Genomic DNA, 21,282 nt, shown 5'->3' on the forward strand with positions numbered 1-21,282 from the left:
TTCCCTGACCTGTGCAAAGAAAGCTCTGAAATCCTAGGGCTGAGCTCCCCATGGAGTAATGATGGTGTAGTTATGGGTGTGGGAGAGCTATTCTTGATCCCACACAGGTGGCAGGATGTTGTAATACAGTTCCTATTAGACTTGGTCACCTTAAAAGAAAAGAGAGGAGGAGGGGGAAAAAGACCTTCTAAAGATAAACTAAGTGAAAGCTCTCCTCTCAGGAAGAGCTTTGTACTCAATGGAGGGGAAAAAGTGCATAGAAGGCAGTGCACTGCTGAGCTGTGATGCTGCACGTGCAAGGAAACAAAGCAAATGGAAACAAGACAAAGTAGCTGCAAACAACAAGCAAAAGGCAGCAGAGAAGTGGCTACGTGGGCAAAGCTATACAAGAAGTTTCTGGGATTGCAGATACAGTTTATTTACATCGGTTATGTCTATTAATTGCAAGAGACTGACCTTGACTCTCCTTGTTTTAAATAAGGTTATAACCACCACGCACAGTAAAGGAGTTTAATGCTATTAGTGTCATGGGTGGCATGAACGTGCACCAGGGCAGGGTGATGCCCAGCAATTCTACCTTGGGAAAGTATTCGTTCTTCTCTGCAGATGCAGTTTTGGTTGCTGCCCTTTTTCAGCTGGAGCAGCCATAGATGTGTCTGTATAGAGCCACATTGTTAATGCCATCACAGACTGGAAGATGCTTATATGTGCATGCAAGTAAAAAATAAAGGGAGGGTTAATATAAAAAAAGCATTACATCTGTTTACTGCATAAAGAAGGAAAGCTTTAAACTACTACTGCAGGATTACGTATCCCTTTCCTTTGCTCAAGCTGTTTAAACAGGCAGATTATCAGCTGTAGTTTTGTTATGTGCTTAGCCAATAAATTCCAGCAATGAGGTGCAGTAATTCCACGTGCCTGCAGTTCTGGATGCATGATGCAGCTTCCCTGGGAAACAAAGCCATCGGGTGCCCATCCCCTGCAGCTGGGAAGAGCAGGAAACCTAGGGAAAACCTGCCCACTCAATTTCCTCATGTAGTAAACAAGGTGCAGTTTCTATCTCAGCCTCCACCCCTGCCCAGGAATGCAAAAGATACAAGGCAAGAACATTAGAGAGTGATGCCCTCTTCACAAGGGCACCAACAGAGCCAAATGAGAGATCCCAGAGTGAAGCGATCAGATGAATGGACGCAACACACAAGCTACTGAGGAAGAATGCATGACCTGTTTTCCCTTGACTATGATCTCACCAAGCACGTGAAAATTCTCTAAAAGCTGAAGAAAACCTTATTTAAAATGAAAGAAGTCTGTCATAGTTAGTACCATTTAAAACTGTCTTTGCCATCACAACTAATTCAAACCCCAAATGTAATTAAAACGAATCGGACAGTCATTAGATGTAATGACTTCAAGTTTCTGTGCTTTGCCATCTGAGCAGTCTTCCATCTTATCAGAAGACTGCAAAAAAAGAAAGGTCGGGTTTCTTCAGACATTCAGGTAACTATTATGAACCAAAACTACCAGAAAAGAGCTTGTTTATAGAAGTAAGAGGTGAAGGGTAAATAAGAGATAAATAGCTTATAACTTGGGGTCTTTTAACTGCAGTGGAACAGTAGATAATCCCCCTTAGGTAAAACATGGAAGCTTTGCTCCTGTCAATGTAAACATTTTCAGTGTTGCACAAAGCTAATACAGATACAGATCCTCTTAGCTTCTGAACAACACCTTCTAGCCTAAAGCCTCTACTTTCTCTTTCCTCTGACCGCACTGTAATTGATGCCAATCTCTAAGTGATTGGGATAGAGTTATGTGTGAACCAAAGGCCGCCGAGGGCCATCAGTTCATGGGAAGAGAGCTATTACTTTACTCAGTAAAGGCTGTCACGATCGATTCCTAGCAACACAGATGCTACCCAAACACACAAGATGCTTTTGTTTGATTGGTGTTTGCGTGGGATTGGCAAAAATCCCTTTTGGTTCAGGGGAGTGGATTTCTTTTTCCATCATACTCGCACAACTCCATAATAAAAGCTGCAGCAGGGTAACTAGCATCAATGGGGTGTGCTGGGGAGATGTCTCTAGCTGCTGCTCGAGATGGAACATCCCTAAGGTCTCACCTCTACGAGCAATCTTCTGGTTGCTATTACCTGTCCCACTCATGTTAGCCACAAAGAGCTGCATCTGAAGAAGCCATCTGCAGAGTTAGGGGTTCAGAATTCTCCCACAATTAAAAAATCCTTCTGTGCTTCCTTTTCAAGTAGAGTCATCCAACCCCTTATTTGGGTGCTCAGAACTCAACTTGCACAGCCTGTCCATGATCCCCTGCAGCATAGGTTGGACAATCCCCAGGAGAGGGCGCTGGGAGGAATCTCCATCCCAACAGGCTTCCATCAACTGCCAGCATTCCTCGTCAAACACAGGAAGGCGCTCTGGGCGAACTCCTGGGAAACAGAAAGGGACCCCCAGTCACCATCACATAGGACAGCAGCTCTGTCTGATGTCCATTACTTCGGTGCATCCCTTCCAAACGATAGCCAATGTGTTCAATGTCACTGCAGCCTCCTCTTCATGATTACTTAGGAGCAAAGAACACTCTCCCCACTCAATTCCTCCTCCCCCTTGCTCCCCCCCTCCCCCAAATACACTCTTGATGGTATTTTAGGGAGCAAGTTCTCGAGAAGCAGCAGTGAATGAAGCCTTTTGACCAAATACAAAACTCACTCATCTGAATTAATCTTTTTCACATGAGAAGGGGAGAGATTATATGGACAGCAACTCAGGACACAAAGCAGTACAGCATTCTGATACTGTCGTGCAGCATTAAGGGTGAAGCTACCCCAGCATACAGTTCTGTGCTAAGCCTATAGGTGAGAGTAAGTTCAGATTCTGGGGAACAACGGCCAATCTTTCACTTAACATCCAACCCTATGAGAGCCTTCCCAGCATACTGCATATTAAATATGTGAACATGAAGATCACCAAGGGCTCCAGAAACTGCAAGAGATCAAGCATTCTTTAAGGGATCACACTGTGGTTGGCTAATTCTAGGATCCAGCTTACATCATAAATATTGCACAGGGTTTATGTGGTTTGTTAGTTAGCACAACCACCTTCTTGCCACAGTGCCAACTGAAAGCCTGTTCATTTCATCCCCGTTGATTTCTGTTGGGTTTTCAGTAGCACATGTCCAAGTTTAATAAGACAAATGTCAATCTTTAAACAGTCGGTGACAACACCACTTGCATTCTTACCTTCCAGTTACAAAAGCATAAACACTATTTCCTCATCTCCTCCCAAATTTTACACAAGCACAAAGCTTCACACAAGAGAGTTCAACGTAAGCCATTCATACCTCTTCTGACGTTGTTCCAAAGGTGATCTTTGCTTGCACATCTCTCAAAAGCCTCTGGCAGCTTCACGTGTCCCGAACAAATGTACCAAAACAAAATGCCAAATGCATAAACATCCACGGAGTTATCATATTTTCCTGTGACAAAAATAGACTTCATCAGCAGGGCAAACATCAGTGTTAGTAGTGAGAACCACATGAATAATGTTTTCCTAATTAAATGCAACTTAACTTTCCAATTACACGAGTTTTAGCCACTTCAATAAAGCTTCTGAATCAGACAGTTCGCCCCTCTTTCATGGGAGCGAAGATTTGAGATGCACAAAACCCAACACACACTGTGCACTGTAAGCAAGCAGCCTTCTGATTATTTAATCTATTATCTTTCCCTTCATGGGAAGGTTGATAGATTAGTTCAGCCAGAGTGAGACAGCAGTGGATTCAGACAGTGAGCATACCTGTAAAAAGCTCAGGAGCCATATGAATAGGAGTGCCTACGATACTGCCAGACATCATGGCTTCTGGTTTGCAGAACCCCAAGTCAGTGATTTTGGCTCGATTCTTTTTGTCAAGCTGTAGAAGAATTCACAGACAGACAGCCGACAATTACAATCGTCAGTTTTGTTACTGCTTTTTAATATTATGGTTTCCATTGGTGTTTGAAGGATTGAATATTTGTCCTTAAGGAGGTTTCCCTGATTGCTTGGCTGCTCATGAACATTACCTAGGTAAGCTTAGTAAGGAAGCATGCCTTCACTTGTCTTCATAGGGTGCGGTTTGGGTTTAATAAGGCTAAGAAATGGAAGTCCTACTGTTAGCTCACGCTTCAGGAGGTGAAACTCCACCACTCCCTTTCCTGTGCACTGACTGAAACTGAGCTAGGGAAACCCCACTATACAAGGCCAGTTGTTGCTAATGATATCTCAAGTTAAATGATTCTTTATGAACTAAGCTATGGCTTTTACAGCATGCTTCCCCTCCTGCTTAAAGGGAGTCCAAAAAGACTTTGGAATTACACAGACACAAAAGCTTTCCTTACCAAGACATTCTTAAGCTTGATATCCCGGTGCACAAGTCCTTGACTGTGAAGATAACGGATTCCTTCAACCACATCCAAGGCAATCTGTAATCGTGTTTCTAATTCTAGCCCAGCCTGCAGAATAAACACACACAGACTTGATTCCTACAAGAGGAAGTTATGCTTACTCTTATTTACCAAGAAAATACCGAAATCCAACTCTTTCAACTCTTGCAAGGTCGCCCTCTTGAAAAAATATGATAATTCCAGCAACAGAAACAACAGGAGCTACTGTTACTACTCTCCCAAAGCAATAGATTTACCAGGCTGAGAACCAGGAGTCTTGTTTACCACCTCTGCACACCAGTAGGAAAGTTGCTGCAGCCACATCATGCTTTTATTAATGAGCACATAAAAAGGCATACACACATAGACTGCTGTTACCTTTAGTCCTGTATAGAGGTCTCTGTGCAACCGTTCCATTATCAGTAAGACAGCAATGCTGGAACCTCCTCCATAGCCATAATCTATCACGGAGCCATGGAGATGCACGAGCCGCTCGTGTGACTGCAGAGACCTAGAGGAGGTTGAGCACAGAAAGGTGATCATTCTTACATCCTTCCCTCCAGCCCAAGTCAGTCCTCACCTTCTAAAGGAAAAGTGACCAATAGCTGTAGCTTCAGTACGACAGAAGTAAGATACAGTAGGTCAGTTACTTTAGTGGGGACAAAGACTGAAAAAGGACTGATTCAACACCAGAAGTCAGGAGAAAGAACTGCTTGCTGTCATACTCCATTAATTCTAATTAACTCTGAAAATCAGCAAGCACTTGACAGTGCAGATACCAGGGAATCAGATTAAGACAGGAAAGAGCTTTGCCTGCCCACCATTCTGTGCCTGTCCCATTTTTGCATAGACACTGAAAAGCTGTCTTGTATCTGCTAGAAACTGCAGCTTAGCATTTCACAAGGGCAATGCACTGAGTGCAAGGTAGAAAAATAGCAAACAAGGTTCTGCCTATGTGAACAGCAGTGAATTTAAGGACATCCATATGGAACGAGAAAGGCAACTTGTGAAACATACCTCATATAGTGAAACTCAAGTGCAAGGTCATTCCAGTGCTTCTCATCTGGAGGAACAACAGATTTCAGTGCACAGGGGAAATGCCCTCCCCAGCTGTCACACAGATAGACCACGCCGTACTGTCCTCGGCCCAGCTCACGGCCCAACTTTGGTTTGCCTGTAAGGCATAATATCCTTTTAATCAGAAATCAAAGCATGTTTACTCCTTCCTACCACATGCAAAGCACGCTCTCAGGCTGGCAGGCCAGAGCTTTTCACAGCCTAGGAGCTGCACAATTCAAGGTACTCAGTACATGTCAGATGGAGGCTCACTGAAGTACTTCAGTGCAAAGCAAAACATGCCTCCCACCCCTTTACACCCACTGACTGCTTCAGAAGTAGGAAGGCACAGAACAGAACTCATTGCTCACCATGTAACAGCACATCCTGGAGGGACCTGCTCTCTAAAGACAGTCGTGCTAGCCGAGGGGCATGATCCTTCCTCACCTTCAGCCACAGATCTTCTGTTTTCTCCAGCCTGCCAGAATGGCCATCTTCTAACTGTAAGAGATATCACACATGCACTGTCATCCTGCCTGGTCTAAAGCCCTAGTGTAATAGGGTCGAGGATCCTCCTTAAAGTATCTCTAAAAATAGGACACTCACATCAGCTCTATGACATTCACCTACAGAACAGCAGTATTAACTGCACAAATTACCCTTTTAACAATTAAAAATCTCCTTGTTTTGTGCATTGCTTGGAAAGCTCCCCTTAACAGCTCCTCATACTCACCTGCCGCAGGGAAGCTGCAAAAGCCTCATGGGAACTGTTTAGCCTGGTCCTGAACTGGCTGCAAATGCTCTTGGCTAATTTGGATGCACTGAGGCTCTCAATAGCATCCTGAGCAACTTTCCTCTTCCAGTCACTGGTGATGGCAGGTGGGCTGACCCATGTAATCCGCTGGATTATCTAGTTAAAAACAAGGAAAAGGGTAGAGAAATAAGCAAAACAAATCTGGAGGTTTGTTACCACTCAGTTCACATCACAACTATTTGGGAATAAGTCAATTTCAGTCATCCATACAAGGAATCCATACAAGAGAGAAGGCAGCATGGGTCACTGACAGCTATTAGAGCAGGGACTTGTGAAGTATGCATGCTTTAAGACAAGTCTAAAACAAAGACCCAAGGCAGCCTTGCCTGCTTAGATGGAGAACAGCAAATTGAACTGAATCAAGACTAGAAAACAAACAAGATACACAAGAAAAACCAAAGCAATTATCCAAACTATGAGCAGCAAATGTTTTAAAATACTCTTCATTCCTTTTGCTGTTTCAGAACAGAAGGAAACAATATGAAAGAGGCATTTGCTTTAAATTAAATATTAGCATTCCCAGGAATAAACTATACACACAGAGCAAAGAGAAAGCCATAGCTGTCCAAGGCACGTGCCCAAAGTCTAAATTTAGAGGGCAGCCAGACACATTCAAGTGTTTTTTGGAGCAAAATATCTCACTACACAATAATGCTTACTAAGAGTAATAGAGATGCCCGAACCTGTTTGATCTGTTCCCACAGCATCCTGGTTACGGTTGAGCCAGAGTGGAATGTGACTTCAACATGATAGGCTGCATTCAGTATCTGGAAAGCAGGGGAAAGATGAACTCTGCAAGCTTTGCTCACAATAAAAATGAGAAAATAAAGGATGGAATTCACTTATTAAAAAATTAACAATTCGAATCAAGCTCATTAAGTGTTTCTGGGCTGCAAGTTAATTACTTTATATAGATTTACAAAGGCTAAGTGCTAGGCCTGCAAGAGACAATTTAAGAACCAAGTTTTAACATCTCCCTTAATAACACCAGACCCCATCAGGCATCACAAAGCTGCGTTCCTCCAATCTCTCCACTTCCTCCCACCCTGTGTGAGAGTAAAAGAGCTGGAACATCCTAGTGTTCTATATGCCAGCCATACCTGCTTGAGATAATTGCTTGTGATATGTACAGAACCATCCTTTGACTTCTCCAAACTCCTTGCAGGATGTACTGAAACCTCCCAGGACTCCTCCAGGCTCTTCAGGCATCTCTCCAGAGTCCCTACAAAGCTCTCTCGCAGATAGTCCACCGAACTAATTAACTTGTTGGCAACTGCTTGGTTTAACCGAGAAATAATCAGTTCCTGAATTTGTTTAATACAACACTTTATGTCCTTGGAGCTCACAGGTTCCCCATTCTCAGGAATTATGATATCTGCATGGAAGAAAAGAAAGAGGCATCTTTTGTACTCAGCATATCTCCATTGCAACAAGGGCTGCAGAGTGCTGCTGTGAATGCTTTGCAAAAGAGCTACAGCACAACAACCACTCCAGGCAGCTTCTGCTCCAAAGGTACTTTTTTCCCACTGCTCTACTCCTACAGAGGTACATCACTTGCTTCAGACCCAGATAATGTAACCTGAAGCCAGTAGCATTATAAAGTTATAGAAAGAAACAACAGAGAAGTCAGGAGACTCTTCCAATCCACTCTGCAAGCAATAAGCACTGCTGGATATTAGATGTTAGAAAGTAATGGTGGTTATGTGATATTTTCTCTCCTCTACCCTTGAAAAAGGTTGATCAGCACTTGGTATTTTTAAACAAATACAGAGCAACCACCATCCTTGCACTGTAACCAGGCCGAACAGTATCACATTACTATGAAGAATGGAAGATTTGTCTCTGGATTTTGGCCAGCAGTCTAGACTAAAAACCAAGCGGTGATCAGCAGATGGCATTAGCTCCTCAAAGTAACACCATCCTCCTAAGATACCACTGAGAGCCAATAAGATGCTTCACTCTCAAGTGAATACCACGGTTGGTTATTTGTGTATATAAACAAGGAAGCCAGTGCTTTAGCTTGCACTGTGCTTCAACTCTGCATAGGTGGGTATCACTTCTAATGGGACAAACAGAAGACCAGAAATGATTTTTGCCTATCTACGGAGTAATAGCATCATTAAATAGAGAGAATTAACACACTGTACATTTAAGCACATGCCTTTTCTTTTTTTCCCTTCCGGAATGCAAATAACTTCATGTTGCAGTCAGAACAAGCTCTTTGAGGAGGACATTTTCACACGAGCGCTGCAAAGCAAACATTTCAAGAAACAGGGAAGATCTCATCCATTTCCCACCTCTAGAAGCACAAATATCCACATCCTAACCCAAAGGATAAACAATTCTTCATTCCTCCTCTTCCTCCCAGGACATAACATTCCAGTTGGAAAGTCAGATAACTTTGCTTTGACCTATTTTGTCTGGAGTTTTGGCCTCTCGCATCTCATCAGATCACTCAAATTCTACGTCAATAGCCTAGAGTTATTTTTTGACTTGGAGTAAAGAAAAAAACCCTCTTTCCTTATCAGCCCAGTGAACTGCTTTTCCTTTGAAGGGAAATGATCGTTACATTAAGCCCCTGCTCGGTAAGCAGAAGAGGAAAAAAAAAAAAGCTGTAGAGCATCAATCTACAAATTGTCCCTTTGAAGTCTATGACAAGCCCTGTATTCCCAGAGACAAGATTTGGATAGCACACCTCACCCCTCACACAGCTTACACACATCTGTGTTCTCTCCCAGCCTATTTTCCCCTTTTCTTGGAGCCTCAGGTACTGTAAGATGCAGTGAGAACTCCCACATTTCCCAAAAGCACACACCAAAGGCCAAGTACAGCCTCAGGAGAACAGTACATTAAAGCTTTTGAAGGAAAACCTTACCTATTTGAAAGGGTTTCATTTTAGGAGCTTCTATACTCCAAAGTCTAATGAAGATCTCTCAAAGAAATCAAGCAAAAAACAACAAAAATCAAGTCTTCAAAGTTAAAATTCAACTTTTTACCTTAGGACAGACCTATTCCCAAGTCCCAACGCACTTTCTGAAGTTGAGACATTTTCTTCTTCTGCAGAACAGGGAATGAAAGCAAATAAAACATCCTACCCAGCAAGCTAGAATGGAACAAAGTGCCTGTTTCATAAGAAATATAAAACTTCATATTTTCCAGCCTCAAATCTGGGAGCAGTGCTTTCTATTCAGGAGATACTACAGAAATAAACCCTTTGTGTACTAGGTCTGAACTGGCTCACAAAGTCTAGACTCCTATCAGCTACCCCCATAGCAGACAGCAACTGTTACTCCATCACCTTTGATTAACACCTCCCCCAACTACTTTGCTCCAATCACTCTCACGCAAGCAGTTTACCTTTGAATTCCATATTAGCAGCATCTTCCAAGAGCTCTTCTTTCATATTGCTAAGAGTCTCTATGATCATGTCCTTCATCTCCTCTTGCTTGCGGTTGGCAATGTTCATCAGAGACTCATAGAGCTCGTTCTCCTTCCTGCGGGTATACTCCAGCCTCTTGGGTGTGATCTGCAGGTCCCGCTGCATGTCAAAAGCCTGGTTGATGAAGATGTTGAGGCAGCGGCAGTGAACCTCATTTAAACTGGTGGCTGCTTCCACGAGATGCTTCTGCAGCACCTGCCTGGAAAAAGTGCTTAAGAGACGGAGCTTCTCCAGCTGCTCCACCAGCATGCTTTGGGCATCAGCATCAGGGCTGGGTGCCCCACAGCTGCAGTGGTTGGTGCTCAGGTACTCCAAATCTATCAGCTGGCAGTAAAGAGAGGACTTTTCATTATCAGTTTTTTTAGGAGTGATCAGCTCAGTTCCTGACTCCGGCACCTTGAAGAAGAAAATGGGCAAAGAGAATTTCTCTTTGATTTCACGTAGTTCATTCTCATCTGATGAAGAAAGTTCAGCCTCGCTGATGGCGAAGATGACAACAAGCAAGACCTGGTTGATGTACTCTCCCAAGGTGGCTTCAGCAGACTGGAATCCACGACATGGTGCTACCACAATATCCACCTCCTGACAAGTAAGAAGGTTAAAGAAGATAGAAGGTTAAAGAAGATAGTTGTGTGCAGGTCCTTTTTAGCAGTAAGGACTGTAATTCATTCACAAAGTGCAAAACAGAAACATTTGCACCCTTTAGAAGACTTACACAGCTTCAAGCATGCCTGTAATACCAATAACTGCACAGCAGCAGGGATGCAGTCTGGAATCAATGCCTGCTGCCTCCAAAGCTTGTGTACCAAGTATCTGCATTTTAGCCTGATCCAGAACAAAACTTACAACAAGCTTCCCTGGGAACCACTATCACAGCATAGCAGTTATTCTCTAGTGTATGCCATTTCCATTTTGCAGCAACCTCCCCCACTAAATACACTCTCAGCCTCCCACTGATGCTTGTGTGATCTGCAGCTCTTCCAGGAGATATTTGTGCTGTCAGATTTCAGTGTAGCTTCCAACAGCAACAAGCATTACATGACCCACTGCTGCCAGGCAGCACAACAACCTATTGCAAAGAGTTTGCAGCCAGAGGATGGGGAGGAGGAACAGATGGCTGTGATAAGTTTGCTTATAACATCCTTCAAATCTATCCAATACATAAGAGATCTTATTTGTTTATACCCTTACTGCCCAGAGTTCTAGTGCTTTGGTTGCATGCTCCTGCTGGCATTCATTCTTACTAATTTCACTAAAAGAGGCCATTTTTAAGGCCTGCTTCCTTCCCTTACAAAGGAAGAACATACACCTGCAAGCATTTGAGAACAGCGTTAGAATTCTGTGTGTGACTTGACTTAATGAGGAAAGAAACATCGAAGGCTTTGAATTGAAGACAAACCGAAGTGCCATCTTCCCAGCTCACAACAACAGGCTCTAATTAACAATTCTCCCATCGTTTTTTTTTCCCCCCCTCCACCAGAGTTACCAAGATGAACAACCTGACCACATCTAGCCCTTACTCCCAGTGATAACAGGAAGTCATTATGGTGCTGGGACTCTGGGCTGCTCACACCTGCCTAGCAAAGGGCTGGAACAGACAGGGATGCGACACAGTGATGCGACACAGTGATGCTCACCAGGACGTGACTCAGCCAGCCACAAACAAAGGAGGAAGCCAGTGCTGTCTCTAGGAGACGGGGAGAAAACCAACACAGTGCAGAGCACAGCCTAAGCAACTGGGCCTTCTGTTTCCATAGAGGCATCACGGACTTTTCTGAGGATCATTAGCAACATTTTATTATTATCATTAAATTAATGCCTTACAGAAGCTTAGACGGTGCTCATGCAGGCTCATACTACTGGGGATCAAGTCTTCCACATGGGACAACCTGTGACTCACACTGGATTCCTGAAATTCCTCAACAGGTTCTCATGAGGTCACATTCCTGAATGCTTCTGACAGAGCTGTAGGCACAAGATTGCTGTCAAGTAACTTCATTCCCATTTCCCTTAACCAAAAGGCCCTCTTTTAAACATCAGCTTCCCAACTCAGCACTCGGTGTACACAGAGTTGAAGCTATTCCACTTCACGTAATGACATCTGTACCTGTTGAATTGTGCAACAGCCATGCAAAAAAGCACCTTCAGACACCCTATATGTACATCTACAGGCTCAGACCTGCAATGCCAGGATGGCCACCACCTCCTGTGTCCCGAAAGTTAAAATAAAAACCAGTCAGATTCTCACCCCAGCTCCTACACCAAGCAGATGATGAGGGAAGGCAACCATGTGTTCATGCTGAGCCAATCTGAAAGCTGTGCCTTGCAAGGGAATCACTGCAGCCTGACAGTTACCATGCTAACTACACATGAATGGCAACCACAGCCTCTTTATTAACCTGAGGTACTTAGATACCCTCAGATTCTGTTTTGAATTTGGTTTGAGGTTTTTTTTCTGTTGGTGGTGGTGGTTTTCTTTTAAACCTTTGCTGGAAGAGCCAACTCAAGAGAACCTGCAAGACAAACACATGCAACAAATCCGAGCAGAAGTGTTCTTCCCCTATAGAAGATGCGTGGCCAAGCCAGCAAAACTAGAAACAGAGAACAGATCCCACAAGAGGGAAGAATAATTGCATGCTGCTGATGTATTCAGGATCTTCTGCCCTCAGTTATTCCAGTGGAAATGAACAGAAGAAGATGAGCACTTCAGCACACCCCAAAGTAATCCAAGGCTGTATAGAAGGAACTCAGCCAGCACAGAAGCTTTCTATGTTCCTGTATTAATGCCACAGCCCAAAATGCTCTCAAGGAGGAGATCAGGGCACATTCTTCCAAATTTTAAGCAGGATGTGCTCTAAAATTACAACCCCACAGCTATGTAACCACATTCTTTCCTACTTTAACAACTACCAATTAGTATGACCTGAATCACTGCTACAGTACCTTAAGAAATGCAACAGAAACTCAGATTCGGTTGTTCTGCTGCAGTTCACAAAACCACCCTGTGTTTCTTTCTTATTCATTTTCCAGCTTTGTCAGAGCAGCTGAAATGTCTTCTCTCCCTTCGAGCCCTGGCTAAAGCCTCCCAAGCCTGAGACTGAAAGTAGAACGAAGCACAAAGCAAAATGAAGGCAATTAAAAAAAAAGGAAGCTTCCAGCTTGGCCGCCCTCCTCTCATTCAGCCGTACCACCCAGATGAAAACCAATACTTCGGAGAAGTCTGTTTGGGCTTCTAGGCACAACTGATAAGATTTAGAGAAAGAGCCAACTGTTTACTTCCACAGTAAATCTAATAATCTGTCTGGCCTGATGGATTATTCCCCATGACCTAAATGCATTCCCGAACACAGAGATCCCCAAGGAACAAAGCACCTTTCCCACGCTTTCCTTCCCTTCTCACTTACAGGAAAACCACCTTCACAAACCTATTAACACAGCATTTGCACAGAAGACTACCCAAGGAAATGGAGTTTTCAGTTCCCTTCTCCTCAGCCTTTTTTCTCCCTGTGATTTGATGCAGATATCCTTCAGTAATACAGAAGAGCACCTGGATATCAAGACATTATAAAGCAGAATAAACTGAAGGTGCTACATTCACAGTGCATACATTCATATTCAATTTATCATAAAGTACATTATATGGGTATGTAAATATATATATACGGACACTCAACTTACAAATAACTTACCCTTCACCACAGCAGTGGCTAATGAGATTTGATTTAGCAAGCATCTGCACCATGATTCAGCACTAAGTGGATGCACAACACAGCAGCATGCAATCTAGGTGCCCAAGCTGGCCTGTGCAATTAAGTCTTGTCATAAGAGATGTTGAGGTCTAAGAAGCTGAGCAGCTTTCCCCAGATCCTGGTGGTATTTTCCTGGTAGATAAGTGCCCCCATCATGTAGAATGAATGTGATTTCAAATGCAGCACACAAACAACATGGTACTGAATATCATGTTATTGTCAAGCATGACAATGTTATTAGGCTACTAGTCTTCATTTCACAGCTAATAAAAAGCAGAAGTCCTTTTGGAGTAGTTCTGCAGACATAGTTTTGGATAACATCCAAAAAGCCTCATCCATTACTATTCCAGACATCAAATCCACTAATTACAGAAGCAGTGTCCTTAACAAACTGTTCTTGTGCTGGTTGTTGGCTTTGGTTTTTAAACTTAGTTGTCTTAGTGCATGTTAGACAGACCTGGAAAATACACATTAGCTAGAGGGCTGAAAAAGGCAAGCCTCTCTCTGGGACAGCAGACCCCATTAAGTTAACAGGGAGCTATCTCCAGCCCAATTCACTGCTGAAACACCTACCTCCTCCCGTCAGCCTTACAAAATATTTTTGTTCTTTTTTTTTTTTTCAGCCCCTCAAACTTATGTAAGAAATCCTTTGACTCAGTCTTGAGGCTAGCTGTGATTCACCCTCCCTTCTCCTGCTGCTGGAAGAGGGTTTTATTTCACCAACCCTTTTCAAATTAATCTGAGTAGCTGTTTTCATCTAAGTGTCCTAAATATAACCAAAGCCAGACAGAGGGATCTTTGTCATTCACATGAGAAACATAAATGTAGAGAGGGTTGTAAACTGCAGCGTGGCTGAGCTGATGCATAAAAGCACACACAAGCAAAATAAATGTAAAGCTAAATAGTCCGCATGCAACAGCAAATTCCACATGCAGATCCAGAACAGGCATTTACTTTGCAGCAGCTGATCTGGTGCTCTTCAGGAAGGTGCTGATGCTTCATCTGCAATCTACAAATACCACTTCTGTTCTTTCAGTGGGTATGGGAGGCCACAAACAGCCCACAACACAGCACTGCCTTGTTGGTGTCTGTCATTAGGGTAGGCTTCACTTCAGCTGCAGTCTGGGTTTGTAAAACATCTCAGCCTGAGGAAAACAGACTGAGTCTCCACTTTGTGCCTAGCTGAAATGATGCCTTAATTCAGATGCCCCAGAAAAAAGTTACCTTGATAGATCACTGTTCAACAACAAAGTTTATACTCTTACTTGCACGAACACAGATCAGATTCTTTGCACTTAAGCAATTTATGTTTAAGAATAAATAATCTACTATGGATGTTTGATAGTCAAAACAATGTTCCACGTATATTACACTGCAGTAAAAACAGCTCAATATAAGATCTGTAATTCAAAGAAAGCTTATGGAAGCTATAAAAAGGCATGATATGCAACTCTCATCTTTAGAGCTATTTGCTAAACACCAAACAAACCCATCCAGGACAGGAGCACGGGTACGTGAAGAGGAGGTACAAGCAATGGCAAACAACACTGCAAACAGACTCCCACCTCCTTGTTCCTAACACCTCCAGCTTCCATTGACATCACTGACCTCCACTGATGGTTTCACCACAAAGTTTTACAGCATCTTCTGTTTAGTAAGACAATTGTGCACAGACGCACGGTTACCTTTAGCAGCGAGTATGGCAGCACGACCTCCAGCTCCGCTATACGATGAGCAGGATCTTCACTGTCCCCACGGATCTCTAAGTCCTCCTCAGGGATGGTGTCCCAGTGCCCTCGGTGGGCTGCCATCATATGGACCAGTTCATATTGCTCAGGAAGTGCCAGACTAACCCGTGTTTGAGTCCCATGCGTGAAACGGATCCGCCGCCTCTTACAGTTCTCCTCGCTGCTGACTTTGGTGGTAGGCAGCAGCTTCTCACCCAGCAGTATGTTGAGTAACTGGCATTTGGCATTACAGTTCTGGCCAAGAATGAGGAGGCAAGGGTGCCAGCTCACAGTCTGCTGGAGGTGCTCTTCCTCATGGCGAGGGAAGGAAATGAAGTTCTGCCCTGAAATGGAGTACAAACAGAGTCAGAATAGGTTGACTGAACAGTAAGCCACATACCTCTAAGGCAGCTGAACACCAGCATTCAGACCTCATTGCCCCACAGCCAGTTAAACACACAGAGCACCAAGCATTTGCTTTTGTATCCTAGAGCTAACATCAGCAATTTGGCACTTTCACTGTGTCAGTATGGAGGTCTGCAGCAGTTTGACTTATAGCAAGTCACAAAACAGGTTTGCTCTGCTCTCCCCAGCTACTGCCCTAGAAAGAGTTTACACAGCTCTCTTGAACAGGGCGGTGGAAGATGAATGGTAGATCTTAAAAGCTAAGAGGAAACAGTTGTCAAGGCTGAATCAACCAAAGGGCTAAAGACAACTGCAGTATAGAACAATGCAGCCTAAAAACACATTAAGCAACAGATTTGCTCTCTGACTGCACCTAACGAAACATGTCTTTCCTTTCCATCCAAAGGGAGTCATGTATATAGCTGAACTAAACCAGCAGACCTTGCCAGATATTCTTACCAATTTTACATACAGTGTTTTTGCTGTAAAAGGAAACTGCTGAACATCTCCTGCAGAGCAGCCAGAACTCCCTGGAATTACTCTCCTTCCCCATCTGCCATTGGAAGCATCCTTACAACAGCCCACTAACCAAGCTGTTTGATTTCTTAGCCCATAGTCGCATTTGTCTTACTACGTTAATGCTGGAGAAAACAGTCTCACTATTGAATTGAGCTTCTGAATTCTTTCAGAAGTACTAAACGCAGCTTTTCCCGTGCTCAGTCATCTAAGCTGAAGTGTAAGCAGCTTTGCGTTACCTTACGCATAGCAACACAACAATTCTGGTTGCACCAAGAAATGGATACAAACAAATTTCCCCCCACATCTGCTGCCCTTCAGTCTCATGAGTCCCCATCAGCTGATGCTCCACCCAGCCAAAGAACAGGCCCCATTCTTCCAGACCTGAAGGCAGATGGCACCCAAAAGCAAAACAAATTTAGTCCTAAACACGACAGCCAAATTTCAGAGCAACAAACAAGGACGACTGCCCTGAGATTGGACAAAGCAACAAGAAGGGCATGAAGCTGGGCTCACATAGCACAGAAGCACCAGCGGGGATTTTATAGGGGAAGGTCCTGTTTCACCAGGGCTATTAAAAGAATTGCAATGAGTCATGTTCCGGCACCCAACAACGTTTCAGCATCTCCAGCCCTAAGACACTTTGATGTACCAAGATACTTCCTCAATACGGCTAACCAAATGAAAGCCAACGGTTATTCCAGACCTCATTCTGATGACTTTCCACTCTGTGAAAATAATCCAAATTAGGAGCCCCATAAACCAAGGGACCATGTGAGCCCAGTTGGCCTTACAGTGGGTGCTCTGACACAAGGAAATCCTACAAAAGGTTAAGGAGGCATCACTTGCTGAAGTCGGACTCTTTAACAACTCTGATAAACAAGCCTCTTGAAACACACAACAAGAGCAGAGCGACCACATCAAGTGACCAGAGGACAGAATCAAGCAATGCATCAAAGAGAAGTCAAAGAAAACCCACACGTAGCACATTTATGCCTTCAACTACAAGAAAAGGATCCCTTTGATCCAGTTACACCTACTGAAATTTCAGCTGGGATTCAAGCTCGCTCTTCAGATATCATGAAAACACAATCAGAAGGAGCTGCATTGGCCATAAAATCTTCCTTCCATTGGCTTTTAGAAAAGAAACAGACAGATTTCACCCACTCCTTGCTCTGGGCAGCCTTTGCATTTACATGTACTTATTGCCAGTGAGATAATTGAAATCCATCAGTTCAGCTGAAGTCATTGCAGCACTGAATGGATAAATACCACATCTTTCTTCTCTTCACACACACAACCTCCCTGAGTTCTTCACCAAGTCAGTTCGCTACAGTCAGAATCTGCAATGAATTTAACATTATATCACCCTCGAAGACTTTAAGGTCTCAAATTTGGAGCAAGCTCCAGTCATGGAGCAATTGCTCTGTGATTCTGTATTGCACAGAACTTACTGCTATTTCTGCTTATGAAAGCAAGACATACAGTAAAGACATAGCGTAGTTCATAGTTTACCTAGTAGGTGGTAGCTCTAACATAGGGAAAAAACCTCCTGTGGTGCTGAACTAACAGAAAAAAGCAGATTTAAGATGTTCTGAGGAGATGCAGCAACGTTCCCATCTCTGTGTGAGCATCTCCTATCCGTGACAGAAACTGTGTCATTTGGAGACATGTGATGAGCACTTCAAAAATAAAGCTGCGGGGGAGACCCTAAGCGCGTGCATCCCATTCAGCTCCCTGTGATGAAAGGCAGCCTGTCCACAAACAAGGAGGTCTCTCACCAGGAATTAGCACAGAATTCAGACAAACTCATGGGCAAAACAAGCTCAGGTTGAAGTTAGCAAACCTGCAGAAGCCCTCAGCACTTGATCCTTCCCCTCCTGTATCTCCAGTCTCATTTGTCTTCGTGGTGTTTCTGATGGCACATTCGCACTCCTTGCAGACACTGAGATCTTCCACATTCCTCAAGTTCCATGGCAGCCCATGCATTGCAGAATGCTTTGACCATGACAAGATTTACTGTTAACAGACTCTGTTACATGAACCACCAGCAGCAAGTTTCACCTTCTGCTCAACTCAAAGCACGTTGACCAGAGCTTCCCTGACCTATGCAAGGAGTTTCTTCTCAAACAGCCCCATTATCACCTCTCCATACATTATCTAGCCTTAAAGCTCACCTTATGTTTACATACCCACCAGCACAATACAAGCCCTAACCCTGAGGGTCACAGCAGCATGGGGAGAAGTCACATTTTAACCAGCATATATACTCTGAGTCAATACAGGATCAGATAAAAACTCTCCTAAAAACCTTTGGTTAACACATTCAACCCCCTCCAAAACACACTTATGCATAGAGACTTTAGGCCATCAAGCCCAGGTCTCTTCCCCAGACAGGCACACATTAAGGTGATACCACTGCTGCCAACTAGAATGCTGGGGTGCTGTGGTTAAATGTACAAAAGGTAGATTTCAGCTTGCTTTCTGAAATAAAGCAAAATACACACAGAGTAAACTCAGATCCTGGGTTAAAGAGGTGGTATTCCTTTGAGCACAGAATGAAGAAGAAGACAAGCAGCACAGAGGCAGGGCTGCTGTTTCTTAATATGAACCACTATGATCCACTCCTGACCAACACTGCTGTCATCCTCCTGAAGCAGAAGCAGGTGGGACAAGTTGCCCTTCTCATTGCCCAGCCCTGGCTGCTCTGCTCACCTGTAGGCAGAGCCCAGCCTGGCAGATCCCTGGAGCTACCTTCAGACAGCACTACCCAGGCTGTGCTTTAGCTTGTTGATTTCTATTGATTCAAAGGGCACTTACCTTTCTCCACTCTTACACCGGCTTCACGGGTGTCTCAAAAGCAAACCCTCACACATTTGTTTTGTTTCCAAGACATCTCAGTTTACTTTCTCTGTTTATTTTCCTCCTTCAGCTGTAGGCAACAAGTGCCCTGTCCATTTCACTTCCCATTTCCTACCTATTTCACGCTCCAACATTTTGCACAGCACTGCAAAAAAGAAAGACTTGAGAACTGTTTAGTCAACATTACTTTCACTTCAAAACCATTTGCAGGGCAAATTCTAGGCGAAATGATTCTGAAGTCTGTTGTAAACCGAGTCCTGCAAACCCTCTGACACTTCAAATAATCCATGTTAGAAAGGGAAGAACATTTATTACCAGAGAAAGTAAGCATTACATTTCAGAGAGTACAGGAAACACACAATTCAACTAAACCTTCCAAGAAAAAAAACCTCCGTTCAGAGCTGTCTATCCATGCACAAAAGCAATAAGCACTATCAGTGCCCAAGGTTTCAAAGGGTTGTAAATGTTACACAGTCTCTGCTATCTGAAATCCTGAACCCGCAGCCTACACTGTCATTACTGTTCGACCATGTTCAAAGCAGTCTGTGTTTCTTGAAGTCCTGCTACTTGAAGGCCAATTGGTAACTCACACAACAGTAAAGTCAAACCAGGTCAAAGTTAGTGCTGGAAAGCCAGGTTTTAAGCATTCCATGGCAGAAACAGGCAGGACATCTGGTGAAATCCATATCACACGTCAGGAATGTTCAATTAATAATGTACACACATCTTCAAAGCTCTACAAGCAGAGTTTTAGTGTGTAATTGATATTGGGCTGGCATCGTTTTACAATAAGTAACCAAACAACTCCTGTTCAACACTCCATTCAAAGAGCACTGAGACCAACAGAAAGAGCAAAACGAGCCAGTTCCTCCTTCCTTAAAGTCACTGAAAGATATATAAACAAACACACGCCAGTTAGATCTTTAGCAAGCTGCTCACTTCTATCCTAGAAGTTCATATGGAACACTTTCTGTTTGGACACAGACCAACAGAAAAGCTCAACAAGACTTTCAAATATGAACGGCAAGCATAAGACAAGCATGGACAAGTAGCCAACAGAGATGACTCATGAGCTATTTGGAAATGCATAAAGAAGATCTTTATATATATTTAATGTCACGCTGAACTCTTCTCACAAGACAGTCTTATGGAATACAGGGTTCTGCACAAGGCAGGAGGTCTCAAAAACTGCACGAATGTTTGTCAACACTTATAGATGAATGCAGATGAATGGCAAGGCACGTAGGACACTCTGAAAGCCACCAGCTCAAAGTGCCTCACCTGGCTGGCCCCCACCCCACAGCTTCCAACCCCACATAGGCTACAGCTCACCTTCCAGCCCTCACTCACACCTGACCTACCTGCTGCAGCCCACAAGCCTTCCCAAACCATGGGGTTATAAAGGCTGAAAAAGGCCTCTAAGATCATCAAACACAACTCCGACCCATCTCTGCAGGTTCATATCCCTCATTGCCACAGATCCACAGTTCTGAGCCTTTCACTTCCCTGGGCAGCCTGTGCCAATGCCTGACTGCTCTTTTAGAGCGGAGATTTCTCTCACTATCCAAGAGAACCTCCCCTGGCACAACATAAGGCCACCACCTCTTCTTGACCGATTGCTGCCACCTGCAAGAAGCCAACCCCTACCTCACACCAACCACTTTCCAGGGAGCCATAGAAACCAACACAGCCTCCCAAACCACCCTCCCACACACACACATCCCACCATAACAGCCTTATAACAGCCAACTACAACCTACCCCCTCCAACCCCAGCAGCCCACCCCACCAGGCCCCATTCTTCCCCTCAGCCCCCCCTGCACCCCCCACAGGCCCCACACCGAGGCCTCCCTGCCCGTGTAGGCCCAGCCGCCTCCCGTCCCGTCTCACCTCCATCCCGCGTTCCACTCGGGGACCCTTCACCGCTCGTCACCCCCGAAGCGAAGAGGTTCCCTTGGGAGTATTTAACGTCGCGGAAGAACTTCTTGGTCTCTCGCAGGTTGTGTTGAAGCCTCGCCAGGTGCCGGTTGTAATGACCGAAAGAACGGCACAGCTCTCGGATCAACCCCCCGGGCCCACCCCGCCACGAAGGGGCTCCTTCACCCTCCATCTCCTCCGGGTCCGTTCCGCTATCCCCTCCCCACCCTGGGGGACGCTCCGGCCCCGCCAGGCTGCGGCCTATCCGCCCCTTTCGAAGGGAACGACGCTCCCCACGGCGGCCGGGCCTCCTTCTCTCCCACCCCCCCACCCCCCACCCTCCCTCCTCCCCTACCCCCAGCCGCC

General features: G+C 44.4%; 1 protein-coding gene across 1 annotated transcript; it reads right to left on the reverse strand.

The window, feature by feature from the left end:
- Nucleotides 1–1,429: 1,429 nt before the first annotated feature.
- DSTYK (dual serine/threonine and tyrosine protein kinase) lies at nt 1,430–21,224 on the reverse strand. Its single transcript, XM_072356235.1, has 13 exons — nt 20,890–21,224; nt 15,176–15,561; nt 9,660–10,323; nt 7,403–7,677; nt 6,986–7,069; nt 6,222–6,398; nt 5,860–5,989; nt 5,450–5,606; nt 4,811–4,943; nt 4,388–4,501; nt 3,807–3,921; nt 3,352–3,486; nt 1,430–2,440 (listed from the first exon to the last, which is right to left on the reverse strand). Exons 1-13 carry the CDS (start codon nt 21,107–21,109, stop codon nt 2,253–2,255), a joined length of 2,778 nt encoding a protein of 925 aa, XP_072212336.1. The 5' UTR covers nt 21,110–21,224; the 3' UTR covers nt 1,430–2,252.
- Between the last annotated feature and the right edge of the window lie 58 nt (nt 21,225–21,282).

The sequence above is a fragment of the Excalfactoria chinensis genome, chromosome 23 (genome assembly GCF_039878825.1).
Source record: "Excalfactoria chinensis isolate bCotChi1 chromosome 23, bCotChi1.hap2, whole genome shotgun sequence".
Classification (NCBI taxonomy): Eukaryota; Metazoa; Chordata; class Aves; order Galliformes; family Phasianidae; genus Excalfactoria; species Excalfactoria chinensis.

Excerpts from the sequence above, each read along its gene's own strand:
- DSTYK (XM_072356235.1), bottom strand. The coding sequence starts at position 21,109 with ATGGAGGGTGAAGGAGCCCCTTCGTGGCGGGGTGGGCCCGGGGGGTTG. Across the intron at positions 5,990-6,221 it reads TTGCAGCTTCCCTGCGGCAG|TTAGAAGATGGCCATTCTGG; the intron begins GTGAGTATGAGG and ends TATCTCTTACAG. Across the intron at positions 4,944-5,449 it reads CTTGAGTTTCACTATATGAG|GTCTCTGCAGTCACACGAGC; the intron begins GTATGTTTCACA and ends AACCTCCTCTAG.